The 16,426-nt window shown below is 36.2% G+C and overlaps 2 protein-coding genes across 2 annotated transcripts; both read right to left on the bottom strand.

The window, feature by feature from the left end:
- Position 1: 1 nt before the first annotated feature.
- On the bottom strand, positions 2 to 3,664 carry LOC116006724 (SUN domain-containing protein 1-like). Its single transcript, XM_031247211.1, has 2 exons — positions 2,312 to 3,664; positions 2 to 703 (listed from the first exon to the last, which is right to left on the bottom strand). Exons 1-2 carry the CDS (start codon positions 3,428 to 3,430, stop codon positions 395 to 397), a joined length of 1,428 nt encoding a protein of 475 aa, XP_031103071.1. The 5' UTR covers positions 3,431 to 3,664; the 3' UTR covers positions 2 to 394.
- Positions 3,665 to 7,469: 3,805 nt separating this feature from the next.
- LOC116007383 (protein argonaute 4A-like) lies at positions 7,470 to 13,655 on the bottom strand. Its single transcript, XM_031248044.1, has 22 exons — positions 13,647 to 13,655; positions 11,988 to 12,192; positions 11,676 to 11,881; positions 11,365 to 11,583; positions 10,980 to 11,116; positions 10,790 to 10,887; positions 10,615 to 10,712; positions 10,373 to 10,532; positions 10,163 to 10,279; positions 9,967 to 10,074; positions 9,788 to 9,850; positions 9,431 to 9,710; positions 9,240 to 9,352; positions 8,992 to 9,129; positions 8,778 to 8,908; positions 8,636 to 8,701; positions 8,418 to 8,481; positions 8,223 to 8,334; positions 8,069 to 8,142; positions 7,884 to 7,978; positions 7,765 to 7,796; positions 7,470 to 7,627 (listed from the first exon to the last, which is right to left on the bottom strand). Exons 2-22 carry the CDS (start codon positions 12,177 to 12,179, stop codon positions 7,470 to 7,472), a joined length of 2,661 nt encoding a protein of 886 aa, XP_031103904.1. The 5' UTR covers positions 12,180 to 12,192; positions 13,647 to 13,655.
- Between the last annotated feature and the right edge of the window lie 2,771 nt (positions 13,656 to 16,426).

Here is a 16,426-nt window from a genome sequence, read left to right as displayed (position 1 = left end):
CTAATCAAAGTTCAAAACTTAAGGTATACTATCACAATGACAATTATTTTGCTAACAGAGTATTTTACACAACCATTTTCTGGCAAACTAAGGAACGAGGCAAGAGTAATTGTTTACGAGGGTACTCCAAGTTTTACAAGAGCATGACTTGCTACCAAATTTCTAAACTCGATCTTAAGTAGATAATGTCAAGCTGAGAAACGAAAACCACATTTACATGTCTACCCTCCAACTAAGTACAAAACAATGCTCCCTAAATATGATGATAGGGAAGGATAATATTGGGAACTTGTTGATACATCTACTAGTACTAGCAATGAACACCTAGGAAGATTACAAACATAAATAGGACAAAGCACAAAGGGATGCCAACAGCCACCAAGTAACGATAGTGTCATGACTCCATTGGCATCATTGACACAGAGTTGGGTTCACTTCCGTGTACCCTCAATCTGTAGATGCATGTATGCAAAGGGTTCCCGTGATTAGATCCAAAATCTAACCTGATTGTGTCGACAACACTCGAGGCTGCAGACTCCAGCACGTTGAAAGTTTGAGCACTGGTCTTCTCAAGATCGTATGTAAATTCTGTCAAAAGAAACATCTTCTCACCATCAACTGCTGCATCGGTCATATCTTGCCGTTGGAGCCATCCAGAGACCCTGCAGTCCTTGGGAGCGCTGGACCTATCATAAGCAACACTCTGTTCCCCACACACACCCAAACACACAAATGACAGAATGAAGTATCAGTAGTCAAGATCTTCAAAGATTTTTTCTCTAAAACCAAATAGGAAATACAAACATGCCACACAAATCCACTACTATCGTAACCAAAATTCATCACAAAGCCCTGAAAACTTCATTTGAAACAACCCAGCTTTAGTGGAAAATAGTTTTCACCTGTATATTAATCTAACAATGAAACTTGAAAGTTGGTAGCTGCTACAAAAATAGTAAAACTTGATAAATTGTAATTTTCCAAACCCCATACACCCCAGAATACAAACACAACCACTAACCCTGCCCCAATTAATTAGATTGCCATTATACTCATTAAAAAGAACAATCAAAGGTTGTCAATATGCTCACTAAAACAACAATCATGAAAACTCTTTTATCCCTTTTATCATACGTATCAATGGACAATGGGTGTAAAATAATTTGCAAATATAGCTGGCTGAAAACTAACTTCTGTCAAGTACTTAATATGAGCCAAGTAACTTTAATAAGATTGAAATTTCAGTCCCTGATTACCCTTTGTCAAGGAAAATATGCATAATTATGTTATCAACAAAAGAAAAAAAATAGAAAGAGGAAAAAATTGCAGTTAGATTCTGTTCAATCTTTGAAAAGATAAAACAAAATGAAAGCAAACGTATCGACAGAGTAAGCAGTAACAAGTGCAGTTAACATCATAGAACTAGAAACTCTGTATAGCCAAGGGAGGAGGGGGGGGGGGGGAAGAGGCTGAAAAGTCCCAAAAACTAGCATATTAGGAATACAAGAGGGACGGTTAATGAGTTGGAAAGTTAAACAGAACACAGGAAACAAGGGGACAAAAAACCCATCATAGTTGATATATGTGAAGGCATTTATTTAAGTATTTCAACAGCAATCTGCATACAAAAACCTTTTTCCAAGTCATGACAGGGTGTCACAACTCAACTTTGCTGTTTCAACTTTCATTATTAATTGCTAGTAGAAGTTTATTATGACCATAGAGGGTATCATGTCTCAAGACACTACAATCATGACTTCCCACCAATCAGTCATAGCCATTTTAAAGATAGTCATACACCATTTTTACTGTCATAATAAAACATTTCTTTCCTTTTTTACAAGATAAAGAATATTATACGTAGCAAACATCATTGATAACATCTTATAACTATTTTAGATGAGAACATGTGATGATAATGCAATCCCTAGATATAACAAGAAACATTCATTCTTTCCAAAAAGACCAAAACAGTCCAGCAAAACCATGCAAAGATACTGAAAATGTTCTATAAGAAAGCATTAAAAGCCAGTGAAAGTTCTTTCCAAGTAAAATAGGGAAGAGGAGAAAGCAATCGTGTGTCTATAACTCACTACACAAAAAGAATTCAACCTGACATCCAGTTCAGAACTGAATTACAGTACAACCCAAAGTAATCAAGTTCAATTGAAGCTAGAAGCCTAGAACTCAATGAGGAAACATATATAAAATCCCATAGAATAACAAAAAGCAGCAGATGCTATTATGCAAAGAAGCTTATGATTGGAAATTGTTATAAAGATTACTATGGTATTATAGAAAAGGGAATCACCTTAGCAACATGTTCCAGTGTCACAGCCTCTGGAATAATGGCTGTTCGTAGCCTGATCTGGACAAATCCACTGTTTCCTTTGAGTGGAAAGCATTGCCCAGGTTCTCCAAAACTTGGTGTCAGCATCTTCACGGCATCTGAATGAACTCTATACCGATTAGTCAAAGAAATCCAAGTGCTACTCCCTCCCTTTGCAACAAAGGGCTCTGAGTGTTTCACCACCATTGCCCCACCAGAAGCCAAGGCAAAGTCCACCCTCCCTAGCCCATCTGCGGCGTGTTTCTCAATCTCCCTCTCAACTATATCCCTAGCATAAGCCCTTACCTCATCCAAACTCACATCGCTGATCTCAACACCTTTCTTCTCCTTGAACTCATCCAGAAATTTATCAAACTCTTCTTTAGACACCCAATTCTTGGTTTCCATTTCGATCACCAACTTCTTCAAATTCTCACTCCTCCCATCCAATTCCTTAAATTTTGCATCCAATTCTGCACCTTTTTCCTCAAGCTTCTCACTAAATTCATTTCTCACGGTTTTAATTTCACTCTCGATCTTTTTGTCGATGACATCTACTTGGACTTGCATCATCTTAGTAGTTTTCTTCAAAAAATTCTCCAGTTCCGCAACTTTGCCCTCGAAATCGTCAGAGATCACGGTGAGTCCGTCAGTATTTCGACTTCCCGAATCGACAAAAATTCTCCGAACCATCTGAATTAAACCTACTATGATTAACAAAAGACATAAATTCTTAGTGAATATACTAACAACCGTGAGCCAGCGCGGTTTCTCGGGCTTGGAAGATTTCTTCGTGGTCCCCGCACGGCGAGACGAAGGCGAGGCGCCGTTTGAGTTGGGCAAGGGCTTCCTGACGGCTTGAATTGGATCTCTAGTTTCCGTTCGGATTGAATGTTGACTTAGATCTTTGATAGCAGCGTCGCCTGCGGCGTGTTTATCGTTGCCTGTGGATGGAGACGCGACGGCGGCTGCAGCGGCCGCGGCCGCTAAGTTGGATTCGGCAATGTCCAAAGCGGCGGGCTGCCTTTTCTCGACGGCGGTTCGCCGCCGGGTGGCGACGGAGGACGGATTGGCGGTGATGGACACTGTGGAAGCAGACATTGATTAAATCCTTTCTAAAGAAACTTTTTCTTGAAAAAAATTCCTAAAATTAACTTCGCAATAATTATTGAGAAATCAAAAAAACCCTAAGCTAGGACAATAAGAAGAAGAAGGAGAAGGCGAAATCGAATTGGGGAGGAGCGTGAAGAAACGACAGGGACAAAAGTTGTGAATAGATATAGCGGTTTGATGATTTGAATTAAAGTTTCCACTCAAATCGATTGGTGCCGGTGATCAGATTTGGAGTTGATTTTACTTACCATTTTAAATTTATTTTAGTACAGGACGTCCTAAAAAATTTATAATTAGGTTATTCGCATGCAATTTTTTCTTACTTTTAAAATATCACATAAATTTTTTTTTAATTTTTTAATATTTACGCTTCATCCATGAAATTCTATCTTTTCTATAAAAAATAACCACAATATCACATCAATTTATTAAAAAATCTATGTTTATCAATAAGGTACTAATAATAATAAAAGTGATATGGTATATACAGGATCGTACAGTCAAAATACGATCAAATGTACATTATTGATTATCAACTGGATACAAGAGTATTATATCCTAAGTGTCTAGCTTCAATAGGTCAGAGGTTTTCGAGCTATTTAGCTATTTGTGAGAGAAAAATGACCAAAAGTCATCCGTCCAGCATTAAATGTGATATTTATAGGGTGTCAGGGGACATTTGCCGGTCTTACAACATGGACGCCACTTGGAAGTCATGCATGGGGCCAGGCGCAGACCCATTGTCCTTTAGCCAAGTGCTCGGCGCTTATGGGCCACGGTGAAGGAAGTACTCTAAGGCAAGAAGGTCGGACCGATCAAGCCCGATAGACTATTACAAATCGTGCTCTGTGTGCCCCCTAGGGCGGGTGGTCGGAGGCTATTGGTCTGATAGACCGGTTAACGCACAATTCGGTCTTGTCGTGCTCTACGGTTTAGGGACTGACCATCGTACGGTCGCGATACCCGGGAGTAATCCCCATAAAAAGTAATAATAAAAAATTGTAAAACCTGCTAGAATTGTAATTGCAATTCTAATAGTCAAATTGTAACAAATGCAAATTGATCTATGAGAGTTGCTACACATAATTAGGGGTGTTAATGAGGGCCAACTCGTCTCACCGTGAGCTTTTTTTCCGAGTCCCTCCGCAGGCTAGAAAGTATACAACCCTAACTCGCCCCGTGCGACTCACGAGCCCTACCAGCCTAACATCAAAAATAAAAAGAAAATCATATTATTATTATTATTATTTATTGAAATAATTTAACCTAAATAATATCAAATTTTTTTATGTTTAAAAATTAAATTTTTTTACATTTTTTAAAATTTTGATGTTCAGGCCAACCCGCGAGGCTCATATTTTTTGCGAGCCAAAATTTCTAGGTCCTATCCCGCAGGGCGGTTTAGGGTTAGTCCGTGTGTTTCAACCTACCTTGACACTTCTACACACAATGTCTAAAAAAAAAAAAAAAAAAGAATGCCATATTAGCTTTGCAAATAAAAAAATTTAAAAACATATTAAAAATCAAAATGATAAATCAGGTGATGAAAAAGAAGATGAATTACTGGTGATGCATACTGAAAGGGAAGACACAAAAAAACATACTTTATCAATACATGTGCAATGACTTATAAAAAAAAGACTACCGCTTTATTTAAATCTTATTAGGACTCTATGTATCTGAGTCATGTTAGGTCTATCTATCCTACTCTATCTGAGACTCTCCCTGTATATATATCACTTGTCATCTATCATTGTACTGTGGAATTCTAATACACATAATATTCAGTTCTCATCTGGTATCAGCTAGCCTAGGTTTCTTTCCTTATGGCCGAAGGATCTGTTAATTCTTCTGAACGGACTGTTTCCGATGCCGCTTTATCGTCTGTGGTTCCTCCGGCTTTTATACCTTTGTCAGCTGCTCATCACTTTGTGAGCATTAAGTTGACTACTACGAATTTTTTATTTTGGAGGACGCAAGTTGTTCCGTTTCTTCGTGGTCACGAATTAATGGGCTTCGTTGATGGCACGAATCCGTGCCCTACTCCGTTTCTTCCTCCTGCTGCCCGTGTATCCGCCGATGCAACGCCGCCTCCCGCTCAGCCTAATCCTTTGTATGCTCCGTGGGTTCGTCATGATCAAGCAGTCCTCAGCATGTTGATCTCATCCTTGTCGCCGGAAGTCATGTATCTCGCCATTGGATGTGGTACGTCGCGTGCTCTTTGGATAGCTCTTGAACGTGCGCTTGCGTCGTCCAGCCGAGCACGTACCATGCGATTGCTTGGTCAGTTCCACAATATTCAGCAAGGAGACATGTCGATTGTTGATTATATTGCGAAGGCACAGGTGGTGGTTCAGGATCTAGCTCTTGCCGATCAGCCCGTGTCGTTGGAGGAGCAAAACATGTATGTGTTTCGGGGCTTGCGACCGGAGTATCATTCTCTTACGGCTTCTCTGAACATTCGCGGCGAACCTGTAAGTCTCCCTGAACTCGCTGATCTTCTCGGCTCGTATGAGTTTATCACCGGCGACGGCGTTCACGGCGGTTCCGCGCCTCAGCCTACGGCGTTTACTGCCCAACGCGGTGGTCGACAGCAGCGCTCCTGGAGAGGCGGGCAGCATCGTGGTGGTGGTTCTCAGTCGCACGGCAGCGGCGTGTCCAGTGCGTCGCATGGTGGCGCGGCGAGCGGTGGCATGCAGCGTGGGAGAGGAAACCGTTCACGCTTTGGTCATGGCTCACGGAATTCCAATTGGTGGCACCATTGGTCACGCTGCACCTGCTTGCTATTCATATCTCAATCTACGACCCCAGGCCAATTTAACGTATTCAGAAGGTCTTCGCGCTCACGGAATTCCAATTGGTGGCACCATTGGTCACGCTGCACCTGCTTGCTATTCATATTGGCCAATTTAACGTATTCAGAAGGTCTTCTGATTCGCATCTCTGGATTCTTGGGGGTCTTCTGATTCGCATCTCTGGATTCCTGACACTGGGGCAACGAACCACGCCACCCCTGACATTGCTGCGCTATCCACTTCCGAGGAGTACACGGGTGACGATACTCTTCGTGTTGGTGACGGTAAAGGTTTACTTATTAGTCATACTGGTCATGCTTCTCTTTCTACTCCGCACGTTGAGATTGACTACCACTTCGTTAAAGACAGAGTTGCCAGTGGAGACATTCAGGTGAATTTTATTTCAACAAAGGATCAACTCGCTGACATATTTACAAAGGCTTTGCCCAGTCCTAGATTTATATTTACAAAGGCTTTGCCCAGTCCTAGATTTTCTTTTCTTCGAGACAAGTTTCAGGTCACCAGCTTGCCCTGAGCTTGCGGGGGAGTATTAGGACTCTATGTATCTGAGTCATGTTAGGTCTATCTATCCTACTCTATCTGAGACTCTCCCTATATATATATCACTTGTCATCTATCATTGTACTATGGAATTCTAATACACATAATATTCAGTTCTCATCAATCTCACTTATTACGTTAACATTAGTTTCATAAGAATATACTAGTAATTAGTCTTTATACTCCACTTCAATTCAATATCCCAAAATATTTCTATCATTTGGTTGTTTATCATAAATATTATTTTTACACTGATATAAACATAAAGAATGTAAACTCTAATCTAACTAACCCAACAAATTTTGCCAACTGGCACACTACATGATTCATGAATCATAACCAATTATATCCGCATTGCATTGTAAAACCTAAGCCAAAAATTTTGTGTATACAATTAAAATATAATGTATTTTCAATTAATAAACTACATTAATTCATTACTAATTGTCATTGTTGATATGGAAGAAGGTCCCAAAAAAAGAGATTACAGCCATTGATACTATGCTTCTGAAGTTCTAATATCATCTATTTTCATGTTGCAGATTATCTTGCCATCACATAATAATAAGTCACAGGACTACAGACTCTAAATAAAAATTTAAGTCTACAAAAGTACTAACTAGTAAGTAGAAACCATGGCAAGGATATGGTAGGACTCCAACAATTCTTCTTCAGCAGAAGAACATGGAGCTTTTAACTCTGTCATGTAAGACAGGCAATTCAGGGACTGGGGCTCCTCCATGGCTAGAGGATGACTCTGAGAAATCATCAAACTTCATGAACTGCCCAACCTGAGCAGCGGCCAAGTGGGCATAACATACGGGAGCAACTGCATATACACCAGACCAGATTAAACAAATGTGTGTCGGATATAGAGATTTCTTTAGAAATGTCAGATATATTGGAGATGAGCATCGTTTTAAAGTTCAGAATTCAGAAAATCAAGAAATTTTGGAGTAAACTCACCTAGAGAAATAGCTGAAGTACTCCTTTGATACCTGCAAAGTCATAAATCAAGAAAGTTAGGCGGAAAAAACATTGTTTAAAAATCAAAAGAGTGAATAGAAACAAACTGTTTCACTTACACATAAGACAAGGAATGCACAAGTTCTTGCAGTGCATCTGGTGAAAAACCGACCTCATCGTGCAAAACTTGGTAGTGTGTAGGTCGTGTTGTTCCCTGTTTATTACAATTATTACAGTAATGTAACATTTTATACAACTCTTAAATCTTGTAAAACGCAATAAACTATAGGAGCTGAGGACTTACAATCATCCCAGCATGTGCACACAGATAGAAGTCATTGTTCTTGGGGTGACAGATCCCATTATCGATAACAGTCCCTGCATATGAAAATGCAGTATGAATGTAACCCGTTTGCACACATATTAGCATTCTAACAATGGAGAGAAGAGTTACAAACCTGGGGGAACATTTTCGGGAGAATTGCTCTGGAAGAATTTAGTGTGGTGATTCTTTTGTGCAACAATCATCGTGAACTTAGGAGACCAATTTTCATCAAGAAATTTACATGCCTACAAAGAATATCATATGTTTAATGATGACCAAAAGGGTCAAGAGATGATGTATGTTATAGCAAGTTATTATAAGGACAAACCTCAATGATCTGTTCCAACTCAATATTCAACACTTGGTTGAACTGGGATTCACTCACTCCATCCCTACACATTAAAATGAATGAAGTTAATACTATGCTCACATATGCAAACACTATAGAAATCATTTTCTTTTTATTTCACCTTAATTTTTTTAAAGAGGACCTCACATTTTTATTTATTAGTACATCCTCAAACATATGATGGTGAAAAATAATACCTAAATATTATAATTTGATCAGGTTTCCTCTGCCCGGAACTGGAATAGAAGTCAATCAAGGCCTCCCTGAAAGAAATTATAGAGAAGAATATTTTAGCCAAAGAAAGAGAGTGACATCAGCTAAGCAACACAGATCACAAACCTGAAAATGCCATCATCTTTAGTATCTGAGACTTTCTTATGAAGAGAATCAATCATCTCAAGTTTTGGTGACTGAGTACGAACAACAGCTCTGTAACGAGAAATACGCGGCCATTCTCTGGAGCTCACTACCTAATGGTTTCAACAAGAACATGTCATTGATAATTTGAGAAGAGTTTTGAAAGAAGATGAAATACTACAGCAAATCATAATACCGCAGCAATTGAGGGCACATCTGCACGTCCAGGTGAGCCATGAGAAACATCCATTCCAATTATAAGTGTGGGAACTTTAGACACCATAGGAATCGATGGAGTATACTCCACCGCTAGCAAGGAATTCATACCACCAAGCTGCAATAAATCAGGGAAATATTTGTGAGTAATGAAGTTATTGTTATCATTTCTTTTCTTTTCTTTTTTTTTTTTGCATCACACTCTTGAATTATATGTGGATGGAATACCTTGGCATTGATTTTCAGTAGCACATTTGTCAAATACTGATCATTCACTCTTGTTGGTGCAATGCACTGTGTAATAACTCCAAGTTCAGTAAGATTCCTTTTCTTCCATGGCCCTAGCATGGGAAGATTTCATTAGTCTTTCATAGATACTAAAGTGAAAAGAATATTCAGTCAAGCACAAACATATGTACCATAAAGATCAGAATTCTTTCTTTCTGGTAGAATACAAAGAAGAAACTGAGGGGGGCTGGGAAGTTTTGATTTCAACATCTCTATCATCTTCTCCACTCTCACTGGAGCAGGGGCACGCCTAAATTGTTGATTTTCCTCAAATACATCAAAAGGAGGATTGATCACAATTCCTTTATTTTGTCCACAGGTGTGTAGATCTTTACAGAGTTTGCGCACATCACAGCGAGCAGAAAAATTCACAGCAGCCCATCTCTCAATTTTGACAGGTTCAGCCAATTTCTGGGAGATGATTAGGAGTTAATGATGACCAGTCTTGAAATATCTTGGTAACAAAAAGCCATTGAAACATTCTTTACCTTTTGATTGAAATTCCACTTTCCATTGCGCGGGAAAAAATCCTCCCCATTGCCTGCAGTTAACTGAAACACAAGATAGATTCAATTAGCTCTCTTTAAAAACAAGGTTTAGAGTTACCTTTCTAGCCAAAGGAAAGAATACACCTCACATGCAACTAGAACTTCATAACAATGGTTACCTTTGGTGCTTGCAAAACACGGCCTTCTACTCGAGTGAATTGATCACCGATGGCAACTCCAGAAGATCTAAGTAGAGGGTCAGTATTGTAAGCACTGCGGCTCAGTGCCTGAAGAAGATTAAGATTGTGATGATTCAATATACTAGGAAGTGATAAAAGTATTTAAGCAGTTGTGCATTTAAGAACAAAATCTCACATCAGTCAAGACTCTCATGCGCTCAGGTGGCTTTTGTCGAGATTGTTCTACAAGCGAAGCCCTCTGAAGATTGGACAGTGACTTGGTGTATCGTTGCAGTGAAACCAGGGAGCAAAGCTTTAATGGCAGCCCATACAACATGTTCATCAGTGACTTCAGTGAACTTAGTTCTATATACAGATAACTAAAACTTTATGGCACATTAGGTACCTCTACAGGAATGAATGTTGGCCGTTTGGGCTTCCCAATATTAATGCACGGCAAACTTCCAGAAATTTTCAAAGGAATCCGTCTGTGATTGACAAAATAATCATAAACCGTCATCTCAACACTGCTCTCATCCTTACCATTCCTCTGCTTCAATAGAAACCTGAGAAGATTTTTTTTTTCAGAAAACATATTAAAGATCTGGTTTAAGCAATAGATAAAAACCACTTGAAAGAGTAGCATACGTTTGCTCTGCACAAGCCATATCACTCAAGCCAGTAATTTTACTTTCCCTATTACTGGGACTAGCAACAATTCTAAGACCCTTGAGCACCTTCTTAGCCTGTTTAACCAAACAGAACATCAATATCATATAGCTCTTGTCATACGAAGTTAGATAATCAATAAAAGATCAGCTACCCTTATCCAATCAATCTCACGATGATCTCTGACATTTTGATTTGCAACCAAGAATTCAATTACTGGACCAGGCCTCACAATCATTGTAGTTGAAACATCTATAAAGAACTCATAAGTTTAGAAGATTTATTTTGTAAAGGGAGGAAAAAAAAAGAGGAGAATAATATGTTAAATGATCGAAGAGAGTTACCCATGTTCAATGACAGGCCTCCCTGAGTAGCACGAAAGCTTGAATGAAAGCCACGACATCCAAAAACACCACCACGTAGGTCAATGAAGTTCTTTGGCTCATTGTGGAAAAAAGATTGGCGAACAAGAAGGCAGCCCCTGCAGATGAAAGACAGTGAATAAGCTAGCAACAAAACAACTACATCCAGACAATGTCTTAAATTCATTGAACAAAAACAGACAAAGGATCAATCGAAATGATTTTATTCCAGGTCACGGATGGTATTTGATGAAGATGAATAAAGAGACATGTGATTATGAAAGATTTCAGCCTCAATTGATGCAGTTTCCAGTTCCCACATATCTAAATGACCAAAACAAATAACAGTACACAACGAAATCCATACTGTTTAGCAGCATGCTGGCGAAGTATAACATCCAACACTCTCACTGCCTCCTGGAAGTTTTCAGACTCCCTCCCATGAAGCACATCCGCAATGGCTTGCATTGGGATTTTTGTTGCATAGCTTATAACCACTAAGTATGTCTTGGACCTAGGTTGCCTCTTTGATCTCTTCCTGTCACCCTTATCTGGGCTACCGTCTGGGCTTCCATCTCCGGCGTTTCTATCAACAATTATTAGTTTAGGGAAGTAAGAAAAAAACATACAACTCACTCGCTATTCCATGAATATCAAAGGCAATATGACATTGTATACCTATTAGATGTGACCTCATCCAATACAACAGTAAACTCCAATGTGTTACTTGGTAATGCACCAAGCGTGAACAATGTCTTCTCACCATCATAGGCAAAATACCTACCTGCAAGCTCAGATCTATAAGTTTCATACACTTGATCCATAATTCTCCTTCCAATACCCTTTGCTTCAGCAGGGCTTCGATCTTCATACATTAAGGAAACCTGAGAACCACAGAAACCATATGACCTATCAAATCAAATGCAATGCACTAGAAAGATACACAAATGCTTGATATCTGATAACTGAGAAAGCCAAAAAGGGACTTACACTGTACTGGAAGAAGCATCCATCAGTGTTTGCCAAGCTCACCCTGAAGTGATTCGTGACAAGCTGAATCTTCTGGCCCTTTGTACCAAAACCACGACGCTCCATTACAGCACGTTTACCCATTGAAACTACTTTTGGTGTAACATTTGGTGGTATAGGTGGTGGTGGAGGCAGAGACAGTGGAGGCTCCATTTCTAGTGAATATCTAAATAACCAACACAAAGGGAAAGTTGAGACTTTTAACTCACAGGAAAAAAATCAACACAAAAAACAGATCAAAAACAAATTTGAGAATTGGAGCTTAGTTAGATGTAAAATGAAACAAAGATGCATAAATGCATGAAACAAGTAATGCAGTTGATTGTTAGCTCAGTTTCCAGTATAACAACATTGGCCATACATACATCTCATCATATTTGCAGTTGAAATGGGACTGTTACAATTTGAAAAAATGAATTTTACTTGCAATTACTAAGAAACCCACATGAAACATATTTTTTCTAGAACATAAGACAGAGTATAATACACAATGACATGCAATATACGATAAGTGTAAAAATTAAAATTTGCTTAAGAATTGGGGAATTTTTGAAATAGGTGAAAGCTGCACATAATTTTTTTTTTAAATGTATTTTTTTCAATTTTTAAAATTAACAATTTTACAAAGTTCAATATTTATGTGCATCATAACATACATCAACGAATATATATTCATTCAATTAAAAATATGATACTAAAAATAAACTTTATTAAAATGTTTATAAATATTAAAAAATGATCTAACTGCAGTGTCCAAAAACCAAAAGGAGCAATAATAAACTGTATCATAGAAATAATAATGTAAATAATAATAACAACAATAATAATAAAGTAACCTTCGGTGTAAACCACTAAACTGCCCTAGCCAAGCGTTATTTTCAAACATAAGGCAGACAAAATTTGTAAAAATAAAAAAACAAACTCTATTTCAAATCGTTTGCCCAAAGAATAAAGATCACTGTAGAAAATTAAATAATTAATTAATAAACCATCATCAACACAAAAGGTACACTTTCATCCATACTAGAAACACCAAAAGATGAATAAAAGATGAGATTCTGATTTATGCATACATATCTGACATATGTATATCCCCCTACGGCCCCACACACATATAATATACATACATGATACGCGATATAAAACCCCAGATCATCCATAGAAACATCAGAAGAGAAATAAAAGAGAAAACCAGATGAAGAATACTTACAAAAATCATATCTATTCACACACACACACACACACACACACATATACAACCATAGAAACACCAGAAGAGCAATGAGAGAAGAGATCTGATGAAGAATACTTACAAAAATCATATCTACTCATACATACATACATACACACACACATATACATACATAACATAAAACACACACATATATGCATACGTGACATAAAAAATGAAAAACAAAAACAAAAACAAAACAAATAAAACCATAGAAACACCAGAAGAGCAATGAGAGAAGAGATCAGATGAAGAATACTTACAAAAATCATATATACATTCAAACATACACGATATAAACACATATACATACACAAATATCCATAAACACCACCAAAAAAAGGAAAAACAAAAAACAATCTATGCTTAAAGAGGAGAGGGGAACGAACCTAGCGCTGAAAAATGGTGTATGATGAATGAGTGAGAGTGTGTGATGAAAGAAAACCCTAAGCTGCCATTTATATACAGGCTGCTATTACATACCTTCCCTTAAATCGTATCAGTGTCCTAACAGGATTCTGGGTTCTTGGCGGGTTGTTTTGCTACTGCAACTATACGCTGTACCGGCTTGGGAGACTTTAATGTCACGTGAGATTCTTACTCTCCACTTTCCCTCCAAATTACTCGCTTGACGATATTTAACTCAAGATACATAAAATTTAATTTATTTATTTTTGTAATATTTAGTTTACTGTTAATATATATCATTTGCCTCCTCTTGTATGGAAAAATAGATCTGACCAACACTTTGTCTCTTAATTGTGCTGGTTTAGTGTGAACGGGAATTAGTCTGAATATGATATGGGCTCAAAGGTGTCTCTTCCAATTAGAGTATGTTTATGACACCTCGTGGCTTGAACAAAATATATCATTTATATATTCAAAAATTGAGAAAAATAATAATGCTCGCTAGATAAACTTAACCCGTCTAGGTTGTCATAGCTATCCAGCTCAAACCTAAAGGGCCAGTAGGTTGTCCCTACTGGTCAAATGTCGGGAAGATTTGATTACAATTGTCTTTATTTATAATTTAATTTTTCATAGTATTTCATGTTAAAGTACTATTCCATATTTAATATCAAAAAAATTACAAATTATAAGAAAACAAGCAAAAGAGATAGAGTTTTTTTTTTTTTTACCAGTGAATAATATATTTGGAGTATTAAATTTAATATATGTCAAATTTAGAAATTATAAAAATGTTAAGAATTTAAAGAAGCATTAGTTTAATGAATGAATCATTGAATCGTAAACAATAATGGTGAAAATTATAAAATTACCTTACAAAGAATGGTGTAATATAGTTGTAATTAATATTTCTAAAGTAAAACTTAATTCCTAAATGGTTTATTGACTATTGACATTTATCATTTTTTTTTTATCACCGAGTTTTAATTGAACCATAAATGGTCTATTAATTATTGACATTTATTAATTTTTATCATTGACTTTTAATTTGACCATAAATGGTCCATTCACTCTTGATTTTGTTCCAATTTTGATCCTCCATTTAAATATCTATTTACTAAATATTAAAACTAAAGTTAATAATGTAAATTTTTAATTATTTACATTCTCACTAGTGATGAACCAAATGTATTAAGTTTATGAACTCAATATTTGTCCATCTCAACAACAAGCTAATTTTTACATTATTACCTTTAAATTTAATTTGTGTTAAATAAATATTTGATAGAATGCTTAATATTATAACAAAATCAATAGTCGGTGGACCATTCATGGTTAAATTCAAAATCGATAATGAAAATTGATAAATGTTATAATCAATTAACCATTTAAGTCCAATTAAAAGTCAACTATCAAATTGATAAAGGAAAAATGACAGTTTTAGTCTATTAATTATACATACTGTAGACTCATGAATTATTACCATATACATATTCCCCCTTTAATAATGTATAAAGTATCCGTTTTAATCAATTACTAATAAATTCTATTAAAATTAATGTTGCACTTCAAATTCTCAAATTATTGAAGGACATATTAGTCAATTTATAGAGTTTTCTTTAATTTCTTCAACCAAACCTTCATATATACTGATTATCTTCATTCGTAATAAAGAATTGTTATTTTTCTAAGATTTATAAATATATATATATAGTTATCTTTAGCTTTGTTAAATGTTAATTTACTGGTTATAAAATGAATGTATCTTTCTAAATAATCAAGGTGATATTTATATGATTGGTTTCATATATTCCTATAGTAGTGTAGTATATTATTTGTAATGTTTTTATTTTTGACATAAATTCTTGAACAACATTTAAGTAAAATGGATGCTCAAATAACAGACATTGATTAACATTTCTTTATGTGAGCAAGCTATTTCATAACAAGCTTTTTTATAAATATCTTTCAATAATATTAGTTGTTTATCTTTTGTGATGTCTTGTTACAAATGAAAAATTGAAAATGCAACTGTGGTATAATCAATGATTTTGTTATAAAGAAAATGTAAATGACATATGAAATTAAGGCAAAAACTTGTGTGAGACTGTCTCGCCATGAGACGGGTCGGATCAATATGCAATTGTAACACTTATATGCACAAATGTCATACTTATATGCTCAAATATAATACTAATCAGGAATAAAATTTGTGTTACTTATAAGGGTAAATGTAATATTTTAAGGGAAAATACAATACTTTTACATTTCAATTTCAAAGTATTACTTTTTTCCTCAAAAGTATTATATTTGCCATTATAAGTAAGGGGCACTTGTCAACATTACTTATTATGAAAAATGTATTACTTTTTCTCTTATAAGTAACAAAAATTGTATTCTTGATTAGTGTTATATTTGACCATATAAGTATGATATTTGCACATATAAGTATGACATTTGCATGGTACTTTGACCCGACTCGACCCGTCTCACGAATAAGGATCCGTGAGACGATCTCACACTAGTGTGACCCATGAATTAAAAGTGCTTATAGATTAAAGACTCCCTCAAACTTATTGACATGAAAATAACAAAGTACTTAAATTCTTAATATTTATTTCAACACGTATTATTTAGTAAATTTAGAAATCAAAACCATTTTGAAGTTTTAACTACATTATTGAAAATAAAAATGCCCCTCAACTTCAACGATACTTAATTATTTAATATAAAATGATATAAATAAAAAAAATGACTAAAG

This window comes from Ipomoea triloba, chromosome 15 (assembly GCF_003576645.1).
Source record: "Ipomoea triloba cultivar NCNSP0323 chromosome 15, ASM357664v1".
Classification (NCBI taxonomy): Eukaryota; Viridiplantae; Streptophyta; class Magnoliopsida; order Solanales; family Convolvulaceae; genus Ipomoea; species Ipomoea triloba.
Note: the sequence above shows the minus strand (reverse complement) of the source record. Positions and strands in the feature narration are given on the sequence as shown.